Genomic DNA, 16,235 nt, shown 5'->3' with positions numbered 1-16,235 from the left:
TGCATTATGCGTACAGTGTGATCTGTGCCTGCGACCACGGCAGAAAACTGAGTATGTGCAGTGGGCTGGACAACAACAAAGGAAACCAGAAAATAGGAAAACTTACCTTGTTTGTCCATAAGCTTTTTCCCTTTTCCCAGTTCAATGTAACTAGCGTGAAACACTTGAGCCCCGCCCAATGACACGAAATATGCAAACTGCTCCGTTCTGTAGTCTTACTGCTTTAATAATAAATAAATAATTCGCAGTTCAGTTGAATTTCTGTATAGCTCCAAATCACAACAGCAATTTTCTCAAAGCATGTTGTACTTTAAGGTAAAAACCCTAAAATAATACTGAGAAAACCCCAACAATCACACCACCCCATATGAGCAAGAGCTTTGGTGACAGTGGGAAAGACAAACACTCTTAACAGGAAGAAACCGCCAGGCTCAGGATGGAGCAGCCATCTGCCACTACTGGTTGGATTGATGAAGGAGACGAGACAAAAGCTAGGAAGAGGAAGAAAGCCAGATATTAAATGCAGAGACGTGTATTAACATGTGGTGGGTCAAAGGAATATTTGTTCCACGGTATTAACAACATAATTCCAGTTTAAGCTTCTGTATTTCCTGTTAATGTGGCTCAGTTACCAATTTGGAAAAAGCTTGAGCTCTGAAGTCTTAAGAAAATAGATATTTTCTACATGAAGAAATAAATCTGTTTTAAACTTGACTTATTTGTAGTCGAAGCAGTTTTTAATTAATTCAACAAGTTGAAGGGTGAGGTATCCTTTAAATGAGTTTTGTAAGAAATCTGACTGGAATTAAAGTGATTTTAAAGTACCGAATAACTTTTTGTCTTGGCCTTGAGTGGTGTAAACAATCCCGCCTTGACTTGTATATTTGAGTTTTCAGCTGTGACATTTTTAAATCAGAGGAGTGTTTGTCGGAGGACGCACGATTAATTCTATGCTATAATCTGAGCAAATTACACAGTCTAATGAAAACTTGGCAGCAAGACTGACTCACTTCAGTTCATTTGACCTTATTTGAACTTAAATGGGCTGACCAGTAAAACAAGTCCATAATAAACCCCCCCAAAAAAGTTGTGGTGTCTTCTAGTATTAAGAATTTATGTATACTCTGAAATAATTTACATATAATGAAAAGTCTGAGATGAAGCAAAATAAGTGCCGTTTCTCCACATGAAAGAAACACAACATGAAATCTGTAAAATTACAGGTAAAGTTCCAGAAAATGGAAAAAAGTTCCAGTGGTGCCAGCTGTGTTGTGAGATAACAAATGAAACAAACAAAATGCAGTTATTTCTAAAAACTTCAAGCATCAAATCTTCTAGGCACAAACAAACAAATACTCTGTTAATATTCCTCTTTTTTTTAAATTTTATTTAATCTCATCAGATTACCCTTCAGATGGTTTTAAAAAAAAGAAAAAGAAAAAACTTATTATAATACATGTTTATTCTTTGGATTGCAGCATATAATTACATAAAACAATTAAATTAATCAAAACCCAAACTTGTGCTCAGATTTTTTCTTTTATAATTCTTAATATGAGCATATATATATATACACACACATACATACATACATCGAACAAGCACTTGGATGGTGCACTCACACATACAAATGACACATCAGGACAAACCTGCCCTAAAGGATCAATAGTAGCAGTGACTGATAATGATTAGTTAAGATGATAGATGGGCTTTATTAATACTGCTGACCAGGCTGAAGCCCAATAAACAAACACTTGAATATTTAAATATTTTCAGCTGAATGGGTTAAAACATACACGACTGAAAATAATTTTTTTGTCGTCGTTTTTTGCAGGAGTAACAAGAGCAGTAAACTCTCTGACTCGGCAAGCACCAATCGCTCAGCTTGGTAAAAATATGGCGGCTGGTACCTCAGAGGAATTGATAACAGCCTTTAAAATACACCAGCAGACGTATCTTAAATGATGCACATGCAACAAGGCGGCAATGCATCGCCCGATGCCCTCATATTGCTCATTTGTGCAGTTTATGCTAGCACAGAAAACAGGAACTTGCTGCCAGCAGTGAAAGGCTGTAAAAAAATAACTATAAAAGGGCCTCGGAGCAGGAGGTGGCATAAGCAGAGGTAGTTTCAAGGTGAAAACTAACTACCCAGGCAGGCAAATATGCTTTTGTCCAACACAAATCCAAGAAAATACAATTTCGAAGATAAGATTTGATCCCAAGTAGCTGTTAGGTTGCTGCTGCAGGGCAGTGGTGGGTTAGATTTCACTGTCTAGCTATATAGAAAATTCCCTGTGAGGAAGTCAGGCATGGTACCCACTAGGGGGCGACACATTAGCCTTCCTTTAACTGGAAGAGAGTAATAAACCTGACAGCTCCTGTGGACCAAACCATTAAAAATTAAACCCGACTGGCTTTCTGTGGTTTTGGAATGACCCTTTTGAATACTGCTGAGTTTAGTACAGAGCAGAAATTGTTGCTGCTGAAACTAGTCTGGCTCCAGGTTGAAGGCCACATTAAGGCAGGCGGGGGTTTGCTCAACACCAGTGATCCTATACTCAGCATGCAGCTGCAGGCAGTACGACAGACGATGCAAAGACATGGGACTGAAAATGAGCAAAATAAAAGCAAAAAAAACTTTAAAAAAGAAACTGTGAGGGACAAAAGATTCGTCCAGACCGACATAGACAGCTATGCTTGGATCCATATCACAGGAATACAAGTAGAATTAAATGTGGTCCTGATGGTAGTGTCATGGAAACAATCTCTACCTCTAATCTTTATAACTACTGCAGCAGAGATGGAGCCTATTGAATTGAAGCTAGAATATTAAACTCATCCAAACAGCAATTACTAACGCTACACTTCCTTTTGTTCAGTTCTTCTTTAAAAAAAAGAAAAAAAAGAAAAAAAAGAAAAAAAGAAATCGACTCTTGTTGACGTGTGGATCTTGAGCATCCTGCAGTCTACAGAGCTGTATTCTTATCTGCTTTATGCCCTCATCACACTTGATCCACTGCTATGGGGAGCTAAACAGGAGATTGTGCTGGAAGAGAAGTCCATCTACATTGGAGCTTAGCTCTGCTTGGCTCTACATTTTACAGTTTAACATCTGGGAGGAAAGCAGTGAGTAATCTTAAATAATCATACTAGGAGAAGGAGAAGAAAAACAGGTAATCTGAAACAAAAAAACCCCACTTCATCTTTAAAAAAAAAAAAAAAAAAAACAGTTTGTATTTTTCTTCTTACATGTACAATAATTCCAGAAATTAAGTCTTCAATTCCCTCTGGAGGCGTTTGTGCAAATGAATTGAAGCGTTGGTATGAAAAAAGTGTGTGAAACATACATGGTCACATGGTTTCTGAGGCACAACAACATAAAAGAAATCCAAAAGCCTGAAGTGATCTCAAACACACAAAGAAGAGCAGACACCAGGACGGGAAAGTCTGCCGGCCGCAGAGACGGGAATTAGTATTTTTGCCAGTAGAGCAGCGAGGGTGAAGGCTTGCCGCTCTATGCTGAAGTCCCAGGAAATGTACGTGAAACGGCCGCTGACGGTTATTTTCCCATCTTGGCAACGACTCAAAGACACAACTGAATCAGAGACAGGTGCACTCAACACTCACCCACACGCACAAACGCACACAGCAACACTTCCTTTATTACCACCGAACTGTCACAGACCACATTATTGAAAACTAACCGACAGAGCACTTCACAACCTGCTAACTAATGACACAACAGGCAGAAACTAGCCAATCAGAGGACTCCAGAGGTCTGGACTTTATGGCCAGACAATAAATACACAGATAATAAAATAGACTGTGGAGCCTCATCTTATATATTCAATCAGTTTCCTGTACAGAAGTGATTCTTCACCCAGAAAATATCCTGCCCATCGCTTCTTCGAGGCTCATGCGACAAAGCGCCTCATTCGGAAGAATTTTACCAAGTCATAAAAATATATGGGCTGAACCAGGAGCACGGACTTTAGTTTTGTTTGTTAATTCGGGAATTAAACACTACTACTGAGATCCAATCTATCGTACAGTATGAGACACGAGTAATCAACTGATTCATTTACAGGTAAATTTACAACGCTAATAGCAGCGATTTTAATTAAATCATTTGTGCAACATTTATTTATTCAAATAAAAAGGCTTTACCAGCTTGTGTGCGATCACTGCGTGCACACAAGCATTTCAACATAAATAGTAACTTCACTGATGGATCCATAAAGACGATAGTGTTCAGACATAGTGTGTTTACAGTATAAGCACACAGTAATCCAGATAACCGTTCCATCATCAACATCAACAAACCTGCCTCATCCTTCAATAAAACTTATTAAGTTCACTGGGAGGCTCTTTTAAAGGAACCATAGAGCTAAAATATCCCAAGAACGTTCAAAATGAATTATTTTCCACCTTTAAAACCATCTGGCCGTGCTTCATCCTCCCTCTGAGACAAACCGAACACTTCCTCACCTCAGTCTCGACATTACTCCAGAGATTTAGTGTAGCCTTTTCAAAAAGGACCGCCTAAATTAAAAAAGCAAAAGCCAACAAAACTCCAGAACCCTCCAAAAAAAACATCTCCCATAATGCAACTCAGTAGCAGCTTTTATTAGAGTCTCACCACGAGATTAATGCATCTGTGGCTTCACGGTATAAATTTATAGAAAAGTGTCATTTGCTCAGGTGTATAAAGCTCCTCCTCAGAGCTACAGGATGTTTTCACAGGTAGTAAAACTTTTTAATGAGAACTGAACTGGACTGGCCCTTTAAAGGAGATCTATTATGCTCATTTCCAGGATTTTCATTCTTTCCCATGTGACTGAAAACAGTTTGCTTCGTATCACTTATGTTGGAATATCATCCTTTTGTCAGGCCTCCTGTGAAAGCTGCATAAACTCGGGGGAGAGTCACAATTAAAAAGAAAGGCCGACACTTTCACTTTAATTTTTGCTTTTCTCCTTGGACTTCCATCATGTAACAGATTAAAATACAACTTACTCAAAATAACCCATATTTATATTATAGTTGGCCTCGGTGGAGCCCCTCAAATCATAGAGTGAAATAAGCTATTTTAGCTCCGTTCCCCTCGCTTCAGGATGCCTTTCCTGATTGGCTCCTGAGATTAACCTGAGATGATTAGGTCATATAGAGCCAAGAATATAAAAACCGTCTGAAACAGAGCATTTTGAGAAGCTTAAATAAAGCCTTAGATTTTGGCTTATAGGGATTACTTGTGCAAACATTTATTTTAGATATGATCGTTCCCCACTGTAAAAGTATATATAGTACAGGAAATGAGTAAAAGCATAATAGGTGTCCTTTAACTTGTAAAAGCACTGCAAACATATATACCATCTTCATTCCTAATAGTGCTTTGGTGCACTGAAACGATTTAAATCACAATAAATCACAAGAATAAAATTCAGTGTAAAAATGTCATCATCCCTCTGGAATGTTTCATAAAACCTAATTTAAAAAAGTAATAATCCACATGTCTACGATATCTTTTAAATTTTCTTCCACAGATCAGTCAGGACTGCCTCTGGGTCTAACACTTTCCCAAAATGTACTCATAGCTCGTTCTCCCATTTGTGTCAGTACAAAGAAACGAGGACTAAAAACTTACTTTTAAAAAGATCAAATGCATAGAAGCAAATTCACCCTTCTCTCAAGCTTAAGTCACTTTCTTTTTCTCAGCACATACTCTGCCCATTTCCACCTCCACAGCACTAAGGTGCTGCCCAAACAGCGCCTCCTGGTGTCCGGATATCATCAGTCACTTTCAGGGACATGGGAATATCCTGACTGGGATTAAAAATCCAAACAAACAAAAGAATAAAACAAACGAAACAAAGACGACACCAAAGAAAGCCGACCTGTTCTCGTTACCTTATCTGGTCGCTGCATCATAACCACACACATGTTCTGTTCACGTACAGAAGCTCCTTATCCAACGTCTCCAGTGCAAAAATCAACTTTTAAAGCCTCCCAGTTTCATAGTGGCTTTGTCGCGACTATTCCTGCTGTACGACGCTAATCTTTAACACCATCACGACTACAACATTAACGTACACACAGAGCAACACTGTACAACATTTACACACACGCACGCACACACACACACACTGTGCTTTCCCCTCTGCAGTCCCTGAGATCACCTCACACTTAGCACAAGGCATTCTCTTCAACACAAACACGGCTACAAGGAGTTAAATATACAGACAAATGCAAACCAAGCCATGGTGAAGGCACATTCTGGGAGGATCAATCTTCAAAAGAAAATGGGAAATTAAAGGAGTCCAAGAGGGAGAGTCAAAGTGTCAGTCTGCAAATTGGACCTGGAGAGTTCAGGAAGGTGGCAACCGTAGCGTTAAATTCTGGACTATCAAGTAGAGGCATCATATGCAGGGATACAAACATGTCAAGTGTGAAAACGCAGCAAATATCTACTGCCACAATACGATTTGAGGTTTGTGGTACTCAGGAACTGAGATAAATAAATAAAATGTCAAAGAAAAGTGACGCCAATCTTCACTGCCTAATAGTCAGCTTTAGAAAATCTTTATGATCAAATAGGATCCTTTGACTTCTTTTAACAACTATTATAGGCTGACAATTAATCGTGAAAGATGAACGACAACAAAAAAAATAAAATAAGATGGGGCCAGTAAATCCATTAGCCTTGTCCTTTGAAAGTCTTCCATCCCACTGTAAAAATACCAAATTACCCCAGTGTGACCACAAAAAAGCCACATGTTTGCATCCCTGTATATCAGCTAAGAAAGCATCATCCAGCCTGCGGGGTTCAGTCCTCCCTCCTGGTCCAAATAGTTCTGCTTTTCATTCAGTCTCAGCAGTCTTCCCACTGACTGCTAATTTAAGTAGCATCATCTTCCCGCATGATAACTGGCCCTTCCATGTACTTCCAAATATCCTGCATAGTCTTTCATTATCTTACTTGAATTGTTCTTGAAAGTTCTCTTTACCGTGTTTACTTTATATCCATCCAGACTCTATGAATGGATGCAGTGAGTGTAGAATCTAACTGTAGGAGGTTAGGCAGTAGGTCAGTTGTAGAGTATGAGCCTGTTGCATAGCTGAGAGGAGGACGACGACGATTGTGGGCTCCTAGTTTTCATGTCTCAGCTGCTCCAGGATTTGCGATTCTCCCCTCGGCGTGCAACAATGGCTTCTCCTCGCAGGATGGGGACGTGGGCAGAAGGGGTAAACTCCCCTGTCTGCCGATTGGTCCGCTCGCGGGAGGATAGCCGGTTTGGGCGGACCAGCACCCCGTAACCCGGCTTACAGTGGAAATACCGCTGACCTCCGACGGAGCCGTCGTTCTTACCTGCAAACATAAGGTCACCTCCATCAATCGACAGACATTTAGAACTATGGTGGACTGCGCTGATCCTTTTAACTGGATACATACCTACAGGAGTGTCCAGCTCCACCCCCACCCAAACTCCTTCAGCAAACTGTGTCACCCCAATGTAGCGCACCGTCCCCGCCTTATTGTTCCCTACTGTAACATATGCTCCTTCTGTCAGCCAATCAGGCAGCACGTCTTCACCACCTCGCTCATCATCCTCCACAAAGATCTCTAGTCTCTCAAAGCCTTCACTTCCTCCGGAGTTTATCAGCTTCTGTTCGGAGGAGACGTCGGACGTGATGCTATTGTGATTGGCTGAGTTGTGAGAAGCAGGCGAAGCGACGGCTGACACCTTGGCACCAAACTGAGAAGGAGAGGTCACAATATCGTTCCTGTCAGCGCCCTGCTGCTGGGGGTTTGTGGGTAACGTGGTCTCGGCAGCCAGGAGGGAGGAGGATGAGGAGGAGGGTTGGAGAACGTCACACAGGGTAGCTGTAGAAACGCTAGCAGAGAAGTAGCCGCTTGACGACTGGCTGAGGGGGCTGAGAGGGGTGGTGTCATGCGGGTCATGCACAGGAAGAGGAGAGACTTCTGGGAGCTCTGCCCGTCTGTCTTTGGCTGGGGGCCGTAGAATAGCAGTCTACAGGAAACCGGGGGGACAGATAAGAGCATGCAGACAAGGCAAAACAAAAGAGTAATCAACAACAGTAATCAACCTTCAAAATAAAACGTGACAGGAAGAAGTCTAGGGTCTGCTAATCTCATCTTTTGACTGCGTTGACTCCCTATAGAGCGCCAAGGTGCATATCGGGCTAAAGCATACGTTACTGTGTACAGGGTGAGCTACGGCACAGATTTAGTGCGGTTCTATAAATCAAGCACAATGCAATTACGCTAATGAGTGAATCGCTGAAAAGGTCTTAAACTGCACATAAAGAGCAATTCATTAAAACTTACAATGGGACCACATTAAGAACCGATGTGGAATTGGAATCTAGTAAGGATGCATCTTACAGAGAAAGAAGAGAATAAACAGAACTACAGAACTGTATTATGGGACTGCGTGATTTGGGTACTAGATCTTCAGTTGATTTTAGTATCCCTGAATTTATAAAAGTGCATTATCAGACTGTTGCAATGACCCTTCAAAGGGATGGGGGGGGGGGGGGGGGTGTTAGTTGATAGATTGGGCAGCAGGGATTAATGGAAATCATCCTCTAATGCTGCAAACTGAAAACAAACAGACTGTGGTTACCTAATGCCGTTTTTCCTCAAAGAACCAAGTGGATCAAACTACAAATAAAAATGACTAATCAAAGGTATTCATGTTATTTTGATTTCAAACAAAATCTTAAAAAACCTGATTAAAATTAAATTACTGATAAACCAAACAGCATGAAAAGGATAAGACGAGATTTAATCTCACCGTCTCGGTCTTGCCTTTGTTGTCGTCCCCTCCTGATGAGGTCACTATACGAGGCACGTGCTGCTGAGTGACGAGGACACAACAGAGAAAAAAGAAATGCAAATAAACAGGCTGTGGCAGGTTAATGGCACTGAATCAATGCTATGTATTTAACATCATGTCATGCTGCATATGCAACATTCGTTTACTACAGTCATGGTCAAAAGTTTTCAGACTGCTAAAATTTGTATTTCATACACTTCGTTCCTTCATTTCCCTGCCCCGGAAGTGTGCCAGAAGGCGAGCACCTGGTGGCCTGGCCTTAGTCCATGGGCCCACCCTTTCGTAAGTCCACCACCCACAGGAAGGGCTGGATGCAGTGTGTGCTGGACCGATTATAGCTAATGTGTAAGGTTGAGAAGTACTGGATAGAGATAGTCAGGCTCAACTCAACACACAGCTCTGGAGTTATCTTTGGTGAGAGGCAGCGGAGTGGGGTGGGCATTCTTAGTATTCCTATGGCTTCCTGTACAGAGTTTTTCCTCAGTGGACCAGAGGGTTTGTTCCCTGAGCCTTCAGGTCAGGAAACAGGTCCTGACCGTCATCTCCACTTATGCAACAAATGACAGTTTAGAGCACCTGGCCTTCTTGGGAGTCCCTTGGTAGAGTGCTTGACGGTGCTCCACCTGGGGAGTCTGTCAGTGAGACCTGGAGGGGTGTGACTGGCCTGCCACTTCTGTACAAACCACAGTTTGTCCACAGAAAATCATGTTTGAACATAAGGGTGTCCCATAAGGGCACCAGGACATCCCAGGCAGCTCGTTGATCAATTTTGTAATTGTGTCATAATGAGGTTAGAGGTTAGCTCCTCCAGCCATACATTCTGGACGCTCGGGTGAAGAGAGGTGCTGAGCTGTCAACTGATCACCAGCTGGTGGTGAGTTGGACCTGTGAGGTCGCACTGGGAGAGGCTACCGTCCACGAAATCTTCAACTCCCAGCCTGAAGGAGCAGTCCTATCAGGCTTGGTTAGACTGTGGGACTTGGAAAGCAGCCAATAAGTGGAAGAAAATGGATGGATGTTTCTATGATATAGTGAAAAACAACGACTTTTACTGGCACATGAAGAGTCAGTATTTACATTTTTGACCCTTCCTTTTCATAACTTGAAGTTCTAAAAAGTGGGGGGTAAGTAGAAAACCTCAAACTGATCAGCTAGGACCACTGATATGGCAGGAATCGATCACCAGTAGTCTAAATCTGGCCAATAAGTTGATAGCCAGCATGCCACACAGAACATCACAGTGCACACTTTTTTAGTCATTAATTTGTCAATTATAATTCATCAATATTTTACTGAAACCATGAAACCCTGAAGAATAAAAACAAAAACAAAAAAAACCCAAACAAACAAACAAACTTGTGCCTGCGAAAACCTCTGGTCATGAGTGCAGCTACAGCATTACAGCTTATGCTGAAATGTCCTGGGCAAGATGTTGAACCCCAAATTGCTACTGATGCACCGATTGCAGCGTGAGTGTGTGGAAAGCAGGTAAAAACTGCTTCGTGGTGTAACCATAAGTCTGTATGGTTATGTGTGAACTCATAACATGTCACCTGCAATCAATAAACTATTTCAATGGGCAGAAAGAGTAGAAATCTATTCTGATTAACCTGTCTACAATTTAGTTCAGTTCATTTCGGTTTTATTGAAATTGCCAAATAACAACAGTCACCTCAAGGCGCTTTATATTGTAACATAAGGATCCCAGAATAATGGTTCAAATATTTAAAAATAAAAGTTGAAAAAGTGATATTATATCTATTGCAGATATGTAACAAACTCAATACAAGGCTTCCAGGGAATCTGCTGACCTGCTGGTTTTGCGGCGAAGGTCTCAGCTCCTTCTTCTCATCTCGCACTGGAAACAGAGACTTGAGCAGTTTGGGCATCTGGGGAACCAGCGCCTTAACTGAAAGATAAGAGGCAGCAAGTCCTGAACGACCTGGAGGGGGGGAAGAAGGGAAGAAGGCGAGAAGGAGGAAGACGAGGCGAGAAGGGAGGAGGCAGAAGAGAGGGAAGGAAGCAAGGAAACAAGAGGAGGTCCGGGAGGTAGAGGAGGCATGAAAGATTAAGATTGGAAGTTGAAAGTGAGTCCAGAAAATGGCAAAAACCCCAATACTGGGATAGACTAACAGAGGAAGCTGGCAAAAAAAAACCACTAAACAAAAAACAAACTAACACAAAGATGATTTTAGCCATTAGGAAATGATTTCATAAACACTCTAAATTACTGGACTGTGAAAGAGAAATTATTTAAACATCATTAATTCTGTTTATTTTCAAAACAGAATTACGCTGAAGGACGTCACAGTGACAATGATTCAAACTGACATTAACATGAAATCACTATGAATCAACTAACTGACAGACAATATTCAATTAATCACAGCAGACATTAAAAAAAAAGCTCTGTTCAAGGAGATGAGGAGAGAATGGAGACCTTTACACTAGAAATGAATACAAAGAGAGCAGGTAGATAGTGTGATAACACACCGGACATGGAGGATCCAGCATTTAATAATGTGAACAATGAAACATCAGATGGTGTGGTTAAATATCTTTGGAACATCAGACAAAAGAGGACAAGGTAGAAGAGAAAGTAAGGTGGAAATCTGTGAGCAGCTTAAGTGGATGAATCCAGGCAGAAAAAAAGGAGGAGAAAAGAATGGCTGGGGGAGTAAGATGGAGTAATGAGCAGAGCCCAAAGTGTTTTAATGAAGAGAGAAAGGAGATGGGAAAAGAAGGAGGGGTTTACCTTGCTCTGGTTCCTGGTTCTGTGGAGGAGGGGTGCCGAAGGGAGTAGGTGATGAAGACGGGGAGGTGGAGTAGGTGGAAGGGGAGGAGGCTGGGCGGGGCAGGGTGCGAGGAAACTGAGAGGGCATGTAGATATCCTGCTGACTCTCCCATCGACCCTGAGGGAGCAGACAGAGATAATGTTGGATTTAAAAGAATGAAATATCTGAGTCGTACAGCATCCACAAGTAAAAGCACACAAATTACTGCTCCAAGCACAAAGGGAGCGCTTTTAAAGACCTTCTATGACTCTGTGGTGGCATCTGTCATTTTTTACAGTGTGGTATGTTGGAGCAGCAGTTTATCGGCAGCTGAGAGGAAGAGGTTGGATAAACTCATCAGGAAGGCCAGCTCTGTTCTGGGATGCACCCTGGACCCGGTGCAGGTGGTGGGAGACAGAAGGACTCTGGCCAAAATAACATCTCGGATGGACAGAGTCTCCCACCCCATGCATGTATATGTTGCTGAACTGCAGAGCTCCTTCAGTGACAGACTGCTGCATCTAGGATGCAGCAGTCTGTCACTGAAGGAGCGTTTCCGCAGGTCCTTCCTCCCTGCAGCTGTCAGACTGTACAATCTGAACTTCTCCCAACAAACATAGATGTTTACATCAATGCTGTAACTGCAATAAGTTAGTTAATTAACCAATTCGCACTACAACCTGGTTTGCCTCTTACCTGTAATTATTTTTATTTAATTTAATAACTGTACAGTACTCTCTGTTTATAGTAACCATTGTCCTTAATGTAAATATGTAAGAAAAATTGTGTATGTTTCTGTTCCGTGTCCTGTGTACTGTTTGTTTGTATATTTGTCTTTTTGGCTGCTGTTACAACCAAATTTCCCCTTGTGGGACAATTAAAGGATTATTCTATTCTATTCAAAGTATAATTTATGTATAGCTGTTCTTGTCAACTAAAAGATGCAAGTTGGTTAGTTTCTACTTTCAATGTACTACCTGTGCTAATACACATTATTTTTAAATAATAAATAAGCATATTACTTAAAAAAACAACAACAGCAAAAACAAGAAAAAACAAGAAAAAAAAACAGGAAAATACCCCTTTTTCAGATATACATGGTAACCCGTATGTAAACAAATCATAAAATTTTTATGCAAATATAGGGTAAAAGCAAACAGGTCTTTCTGTTGATTTAAACTGAAAAAGTTCAAACAGAATTCCTAAACTTTTCGAAATATTGTTTTTTGGTCTTTCAACATGGTTTGTGTTCCAGTGTGCTAATGCACTTCACAATATGACATTAAAGTTGGGCCTTTTGAAGCATGTTGGCTGAAGCATAAAAAGTAAACAAAGTTAAATAAGCAGACTAAGAAAAAAAAGTGTCACTTTCTCAAAACTCACTGTCAATAAATTATAAACTTATTTAAATGATTAAGGTTGGTTACTTTGGTTCAGTGAACTCTATAGTGTTTGGTGCTGAGATTAATCTGACTAGTATTACGTAGATACATTTAACTAGAAAAAAAAGTTCTTCTTTTATTAATTAAACTAAGTAAATTAAATGACCACATAAAATTATCGGGTCTATTTAATAACTGAATGCAGTGTTAAATACAAAGAGGTAAAGTTTTTGATTTCATGCAATAATAACACAGCTCTCTTTATGCACGCTAATGAAGAGAGCTTCCAACGTTGCACAGACAACACTCCAGCAGTTACACAGTGTACAGAAACACATGATTTTGTGCTGTTCAACAGTGCGTATTACCTTATCATCCAGCAGGCAGGTTGTGGACAGGTCTTGTCTACTTCCAGACAGCTGACAGAAGGGACAGGCAAGAGTATATTGAGAAAATTCACATCTTATTGCAATATAATGCAATGCCATCTGTGCTATGATGGTCTGCCACTATATTTCATGCTTTACCCTGTTAACAGAAGGAGAGCTTATGCTCCGTCTGTTACTCTTCCCTCTGCTAGTCAACTGCTCCTTCACGGCCACTTCCTAAAACACAGAGAGTATTTTAATGTATATATTAGAAGAAAATATTAGAAGATCATCAATTTAAAAAAAGCTGTGTGACTGGATGAATGCCTGCCAATTCATAATGTGGGTTTAAATTCAATCTACAGCTCTATTATTTATCTCCACCTACCTGTCTGAGTCTATCCAGTGTCAGAATGTTCTCCAGACTCAGGACACTCCGGAGGTATTTCTCAATGGCAGCCTCATCATCGCCTGACTGGCTGTTGTGTGCGCTTGCAGCGAGTCGGGCCAGCATCTCCCTGTCCTCTGAACCGGGAGCATCCTAAGGAGACAAAGCATCATAAAGATTAACAACATGTTTAATAATATGCTTGACAAAACAATGCTTCTTCCCATTGGCCTTACCCCAGGGATGTTGGAAACCACCTCAAAGGTGACCCCACAGCCAGGTACGGTGCTGCGGGTTGACATCCTTCTGAGAAAGTTGTGGGCAAATCCCTGGCGGCCCGGGTTAACATTGACGCAGATCCTTTTTCTCAGCACCAGCTGCATGTCAGCAGGGTGACTGAGCTGGACCACCACCCGTATGGTCAGATAGACACGCTGCTCAGGATATGATCCCCCTCGACTGAGCTGAGGACACTCATGCACAGTGGAGTCCCATGATGCCTCTGCTTTAACCTGTGGAGTGAACAGCTCAGTTATTAAAAGGGTTTCTAATGAAAAGGCCTCCTTATGAGAATTACAGGTTTATCCTCACCTCTCCATCGTAGTGTCTGACAATCTGTAGATCAAAAAAGTCATCCTCATCCTCTCCATTCAAGATAGCATCCCAACCTCCAGCCTCTGGAACTTCAAACTGGTCTTGAGAGCTGAGGTCATCAGCTGGGGAATCAAAGATATTTCACATTAACTTATATAAAAGGATAAACACTTTGTCAGATTCTGCACAATTTTGCAAATGACTGACTTACGTTTGAGATTGAGGAAGAGGACGGGGATGTGAGTCTCCATGCCAGGCAGAGGAACCCTTTAAAAAAAAAAACTTTGTTGCTTAAACCTCTGTGTCTTAAAAGGTTATAATGAATGCTAATTTCCAGCTCAATATTTTTGTTCTCAGACAATAATCCTTTGCAATTGGCCTACATGCACCTCCTCAGTTCAAACAAGATGCTTTATCTCCCTTCAAGCCGTTATTACAAACTGCAAACAGAAGGTTTGATGAGACTTCTGTGTTTAAACCAGAGTGTGTGCCTTATATGACCATATTAGGGATATCTGCACTCACTGACATCACAAAGAGCTGTTTAAAATTTTAAAGCGGTTTGATACAGAGCGTTTAAAGCAGTCTGAAGCTGCAGCTTTAGGCTCACAGGGGCTTCAGCTGTTTTCAATAAGAACATCATTTAATGGGCTGTACCATTCAGCAGGTGCTCCAGGAATGCCGCTGCCAGCAGAGGGCACCATTACAGCATTTCTCTCCTCAGTTAGAGTCAAACGCCATTCAAGGAGCTGCGCCTCCCTCTCCATGTCATCTTCTGTTTTTTCTGCACAAAACATGCATGCATTAAACATTTCATTCACCTTATTCCACTTGAAAAGTGTAAATTGCTGTAACTGTGAATTAGGATCAGAAACAGTTGTTAAAACCTGTGCATATCAATATTTTGCATACTAATCTACGTATTTTTACCTGCTTTGCTAACCAGGCTCTGTAGGTGCTGATCAAGGTATTCCTGTCTCTTGGTGAGAGCACCTAACCACTGCCGCCGTAACCGTTCCAGGTCTCTTTCCTGTCCACCAAACAACTCAGTTAATCACTCCATCTTCTTCTTCATGTCAGCTACTTCAAAGGTAATTTATGACTCAATGAAAGAGTAAATCACACTGTAGGCAGAGTGGTCTACCTGATAACTGTCCATCTCATCTGCTTCCTGGTTTGCTGTGGTGTTTCTGATCTCCACACAGCCCACTGATACAGCGAGCACAATCTCTGCGATCAGGGGCATAGTGCCAGAATCCTGAACTGAGCGCACGTCCACCTGGATTCTTCTCGACTGACCCTAAAGGAGTATGAGGAGAAGGTTGAGGAGGATTAAGAAGACAAGACACTAGTTAGAATATTTAGAAGCCCGCTTTTCCAGTTTTCTGATTCAAACAGGTTGACTGTTTTTGTTGTGATGTGTCATCCTCACCTGCCGAAGCTGGAAGATTCCTCCGGTCCGCACATCTCTGGCAGGTACCACTTCCACTGGAACAAAGTCTCCATTCTCGTTTATCTCCAGGATTTGAATCCACAGCTCGAGCTTACGTGTTACCTCACTCCATCTACAAAATCAGACACTGTTTGCACACCTGTGCTCCTTGCAGAACAAGAATCTATATGTACTCTTTCTGTTATATCTACCTGTCTCGTAATGTGCGTGTCTTAGCTTGGATGATGCTGAGGTCCCACAGTGCGGGGTTTCTTCCAGCATCAGCCTGTCTGTGTCCGTACACCTCGATGGCGACTGCCCCTTCTGTAAGGTGCTCGATAAATTCCTCAGTTACGGACACAGCCAGCTCCTACACAAGCCCCCAAAAAACAAGTGCCATTCAGACCAATCCCCAACACATTTTCACACAACTAGA

The 16,235-nt window shown here is 41.5% G+C and overlaps 1 protein-coding gene and 1 long non-coding RNA gene across 10 annotated transcripts in view; one reads left to right on the top strand and one right to left on the bottom strand.

The window, feature by feature from the left end:
* LOC146526129 (uncharacterized) overlaps nt 1-16,235 on the top strand; it is a 188,479-nt gene that overhangs the window by 145,973 nt on the left and 26,271 nt on the right. The gene's annotated exons all lie outside the window — the stretch shown is intronic.
* Nucleotides 1,445-16,235, bottom strand: part of kif13ba (kinesin family member 13Ba) — a 47,247-nt gene continuing 32,456 nt past the window's right edge. For 4 of the 9 annotated variants that reach the window (XM_085162033.1, XM_085161856.1, XM_085161940.1 and 1 more), the window contains exons 24-39: nt 16,012-16,169; nt 15,800-15,932; nt 15,512-15,667; nt 15,298-15,397; nt 15,025-15,151; nt 14,579-14,634; nt 14,365-14,489; nt 14,010-14,285; nt 13,774-13,926; nt 13,545-13,622; nt 13,386-13,436; nt 11,617-11,773; nt 10,673-10,803; nt 8,820-8,882; nt 7,454-8,033; nt 1,445-7,369 (exon numbers count right to left, since the gene is read on the bottom strand). In XM_085162033.1, the coding sequence (XP_085018159.1) occupies nt 7,164-7,369; nt 7,454-8,033; nt 8,820-8,882; nt 10,673-10,803; nt 11,617-11,773; nt 13,386-13,436; nt 13,545-13,622; nt 13,774-13,926; nt 14,010-14,285; nt 14,365-14,489; nt 14,579-14,634; nt 15,025-15,151; nt 15,298-15,397; nt 15,512-15,667; nt 15,800-15,932; nt 16,012-16,169 (2,550 nt within the window). In that variant the 3' untranslated portion in view covers nt 1,445-7,163. The remainder of the gene's footprint in view (nt 7,370-7,453; nt 8,034-8,819; nt 8,883-10,672; nt 10,804-11,616; nt 11,774-13,385; nt 13,437-13,544; nt 13,623-13,773; nt 13,927-14,009; nt 14,286-14,364; nt 14,490-14,578; nt 14,635-15,024; nt 15,152-15,297; nt 15,398-15,511; nt 15,668-15,799; nt 15,933-16,011; nt 16,170-16,235) is intronic. The other 5 variants (XM_085162093.1, XM_085162168.1, XM_085162332.1 and 2 more) reach the window with 5 other exon arrangements.

The sequence above is a fragment of the Neolamprologus multifasciatus genome, chromosome 1 (genome assembly GCF_963576455.1).
Source record: "Neolamprologus multifasciatus chromosome 1, fNeoMul1.2, whole genome shotgun sequence".
Taxonomy (NCBI): Eukaryota; Metazoa; Chordata; class Actinopteri; order Cichliformes; family Cichlidae; genus Neolamprologus; species Neolamprologus multifasciatus.
Note: the sequence above shows the minus strand (reverse complement) of the source record. Positions and strands in the feature narration are given on the sequence as shown.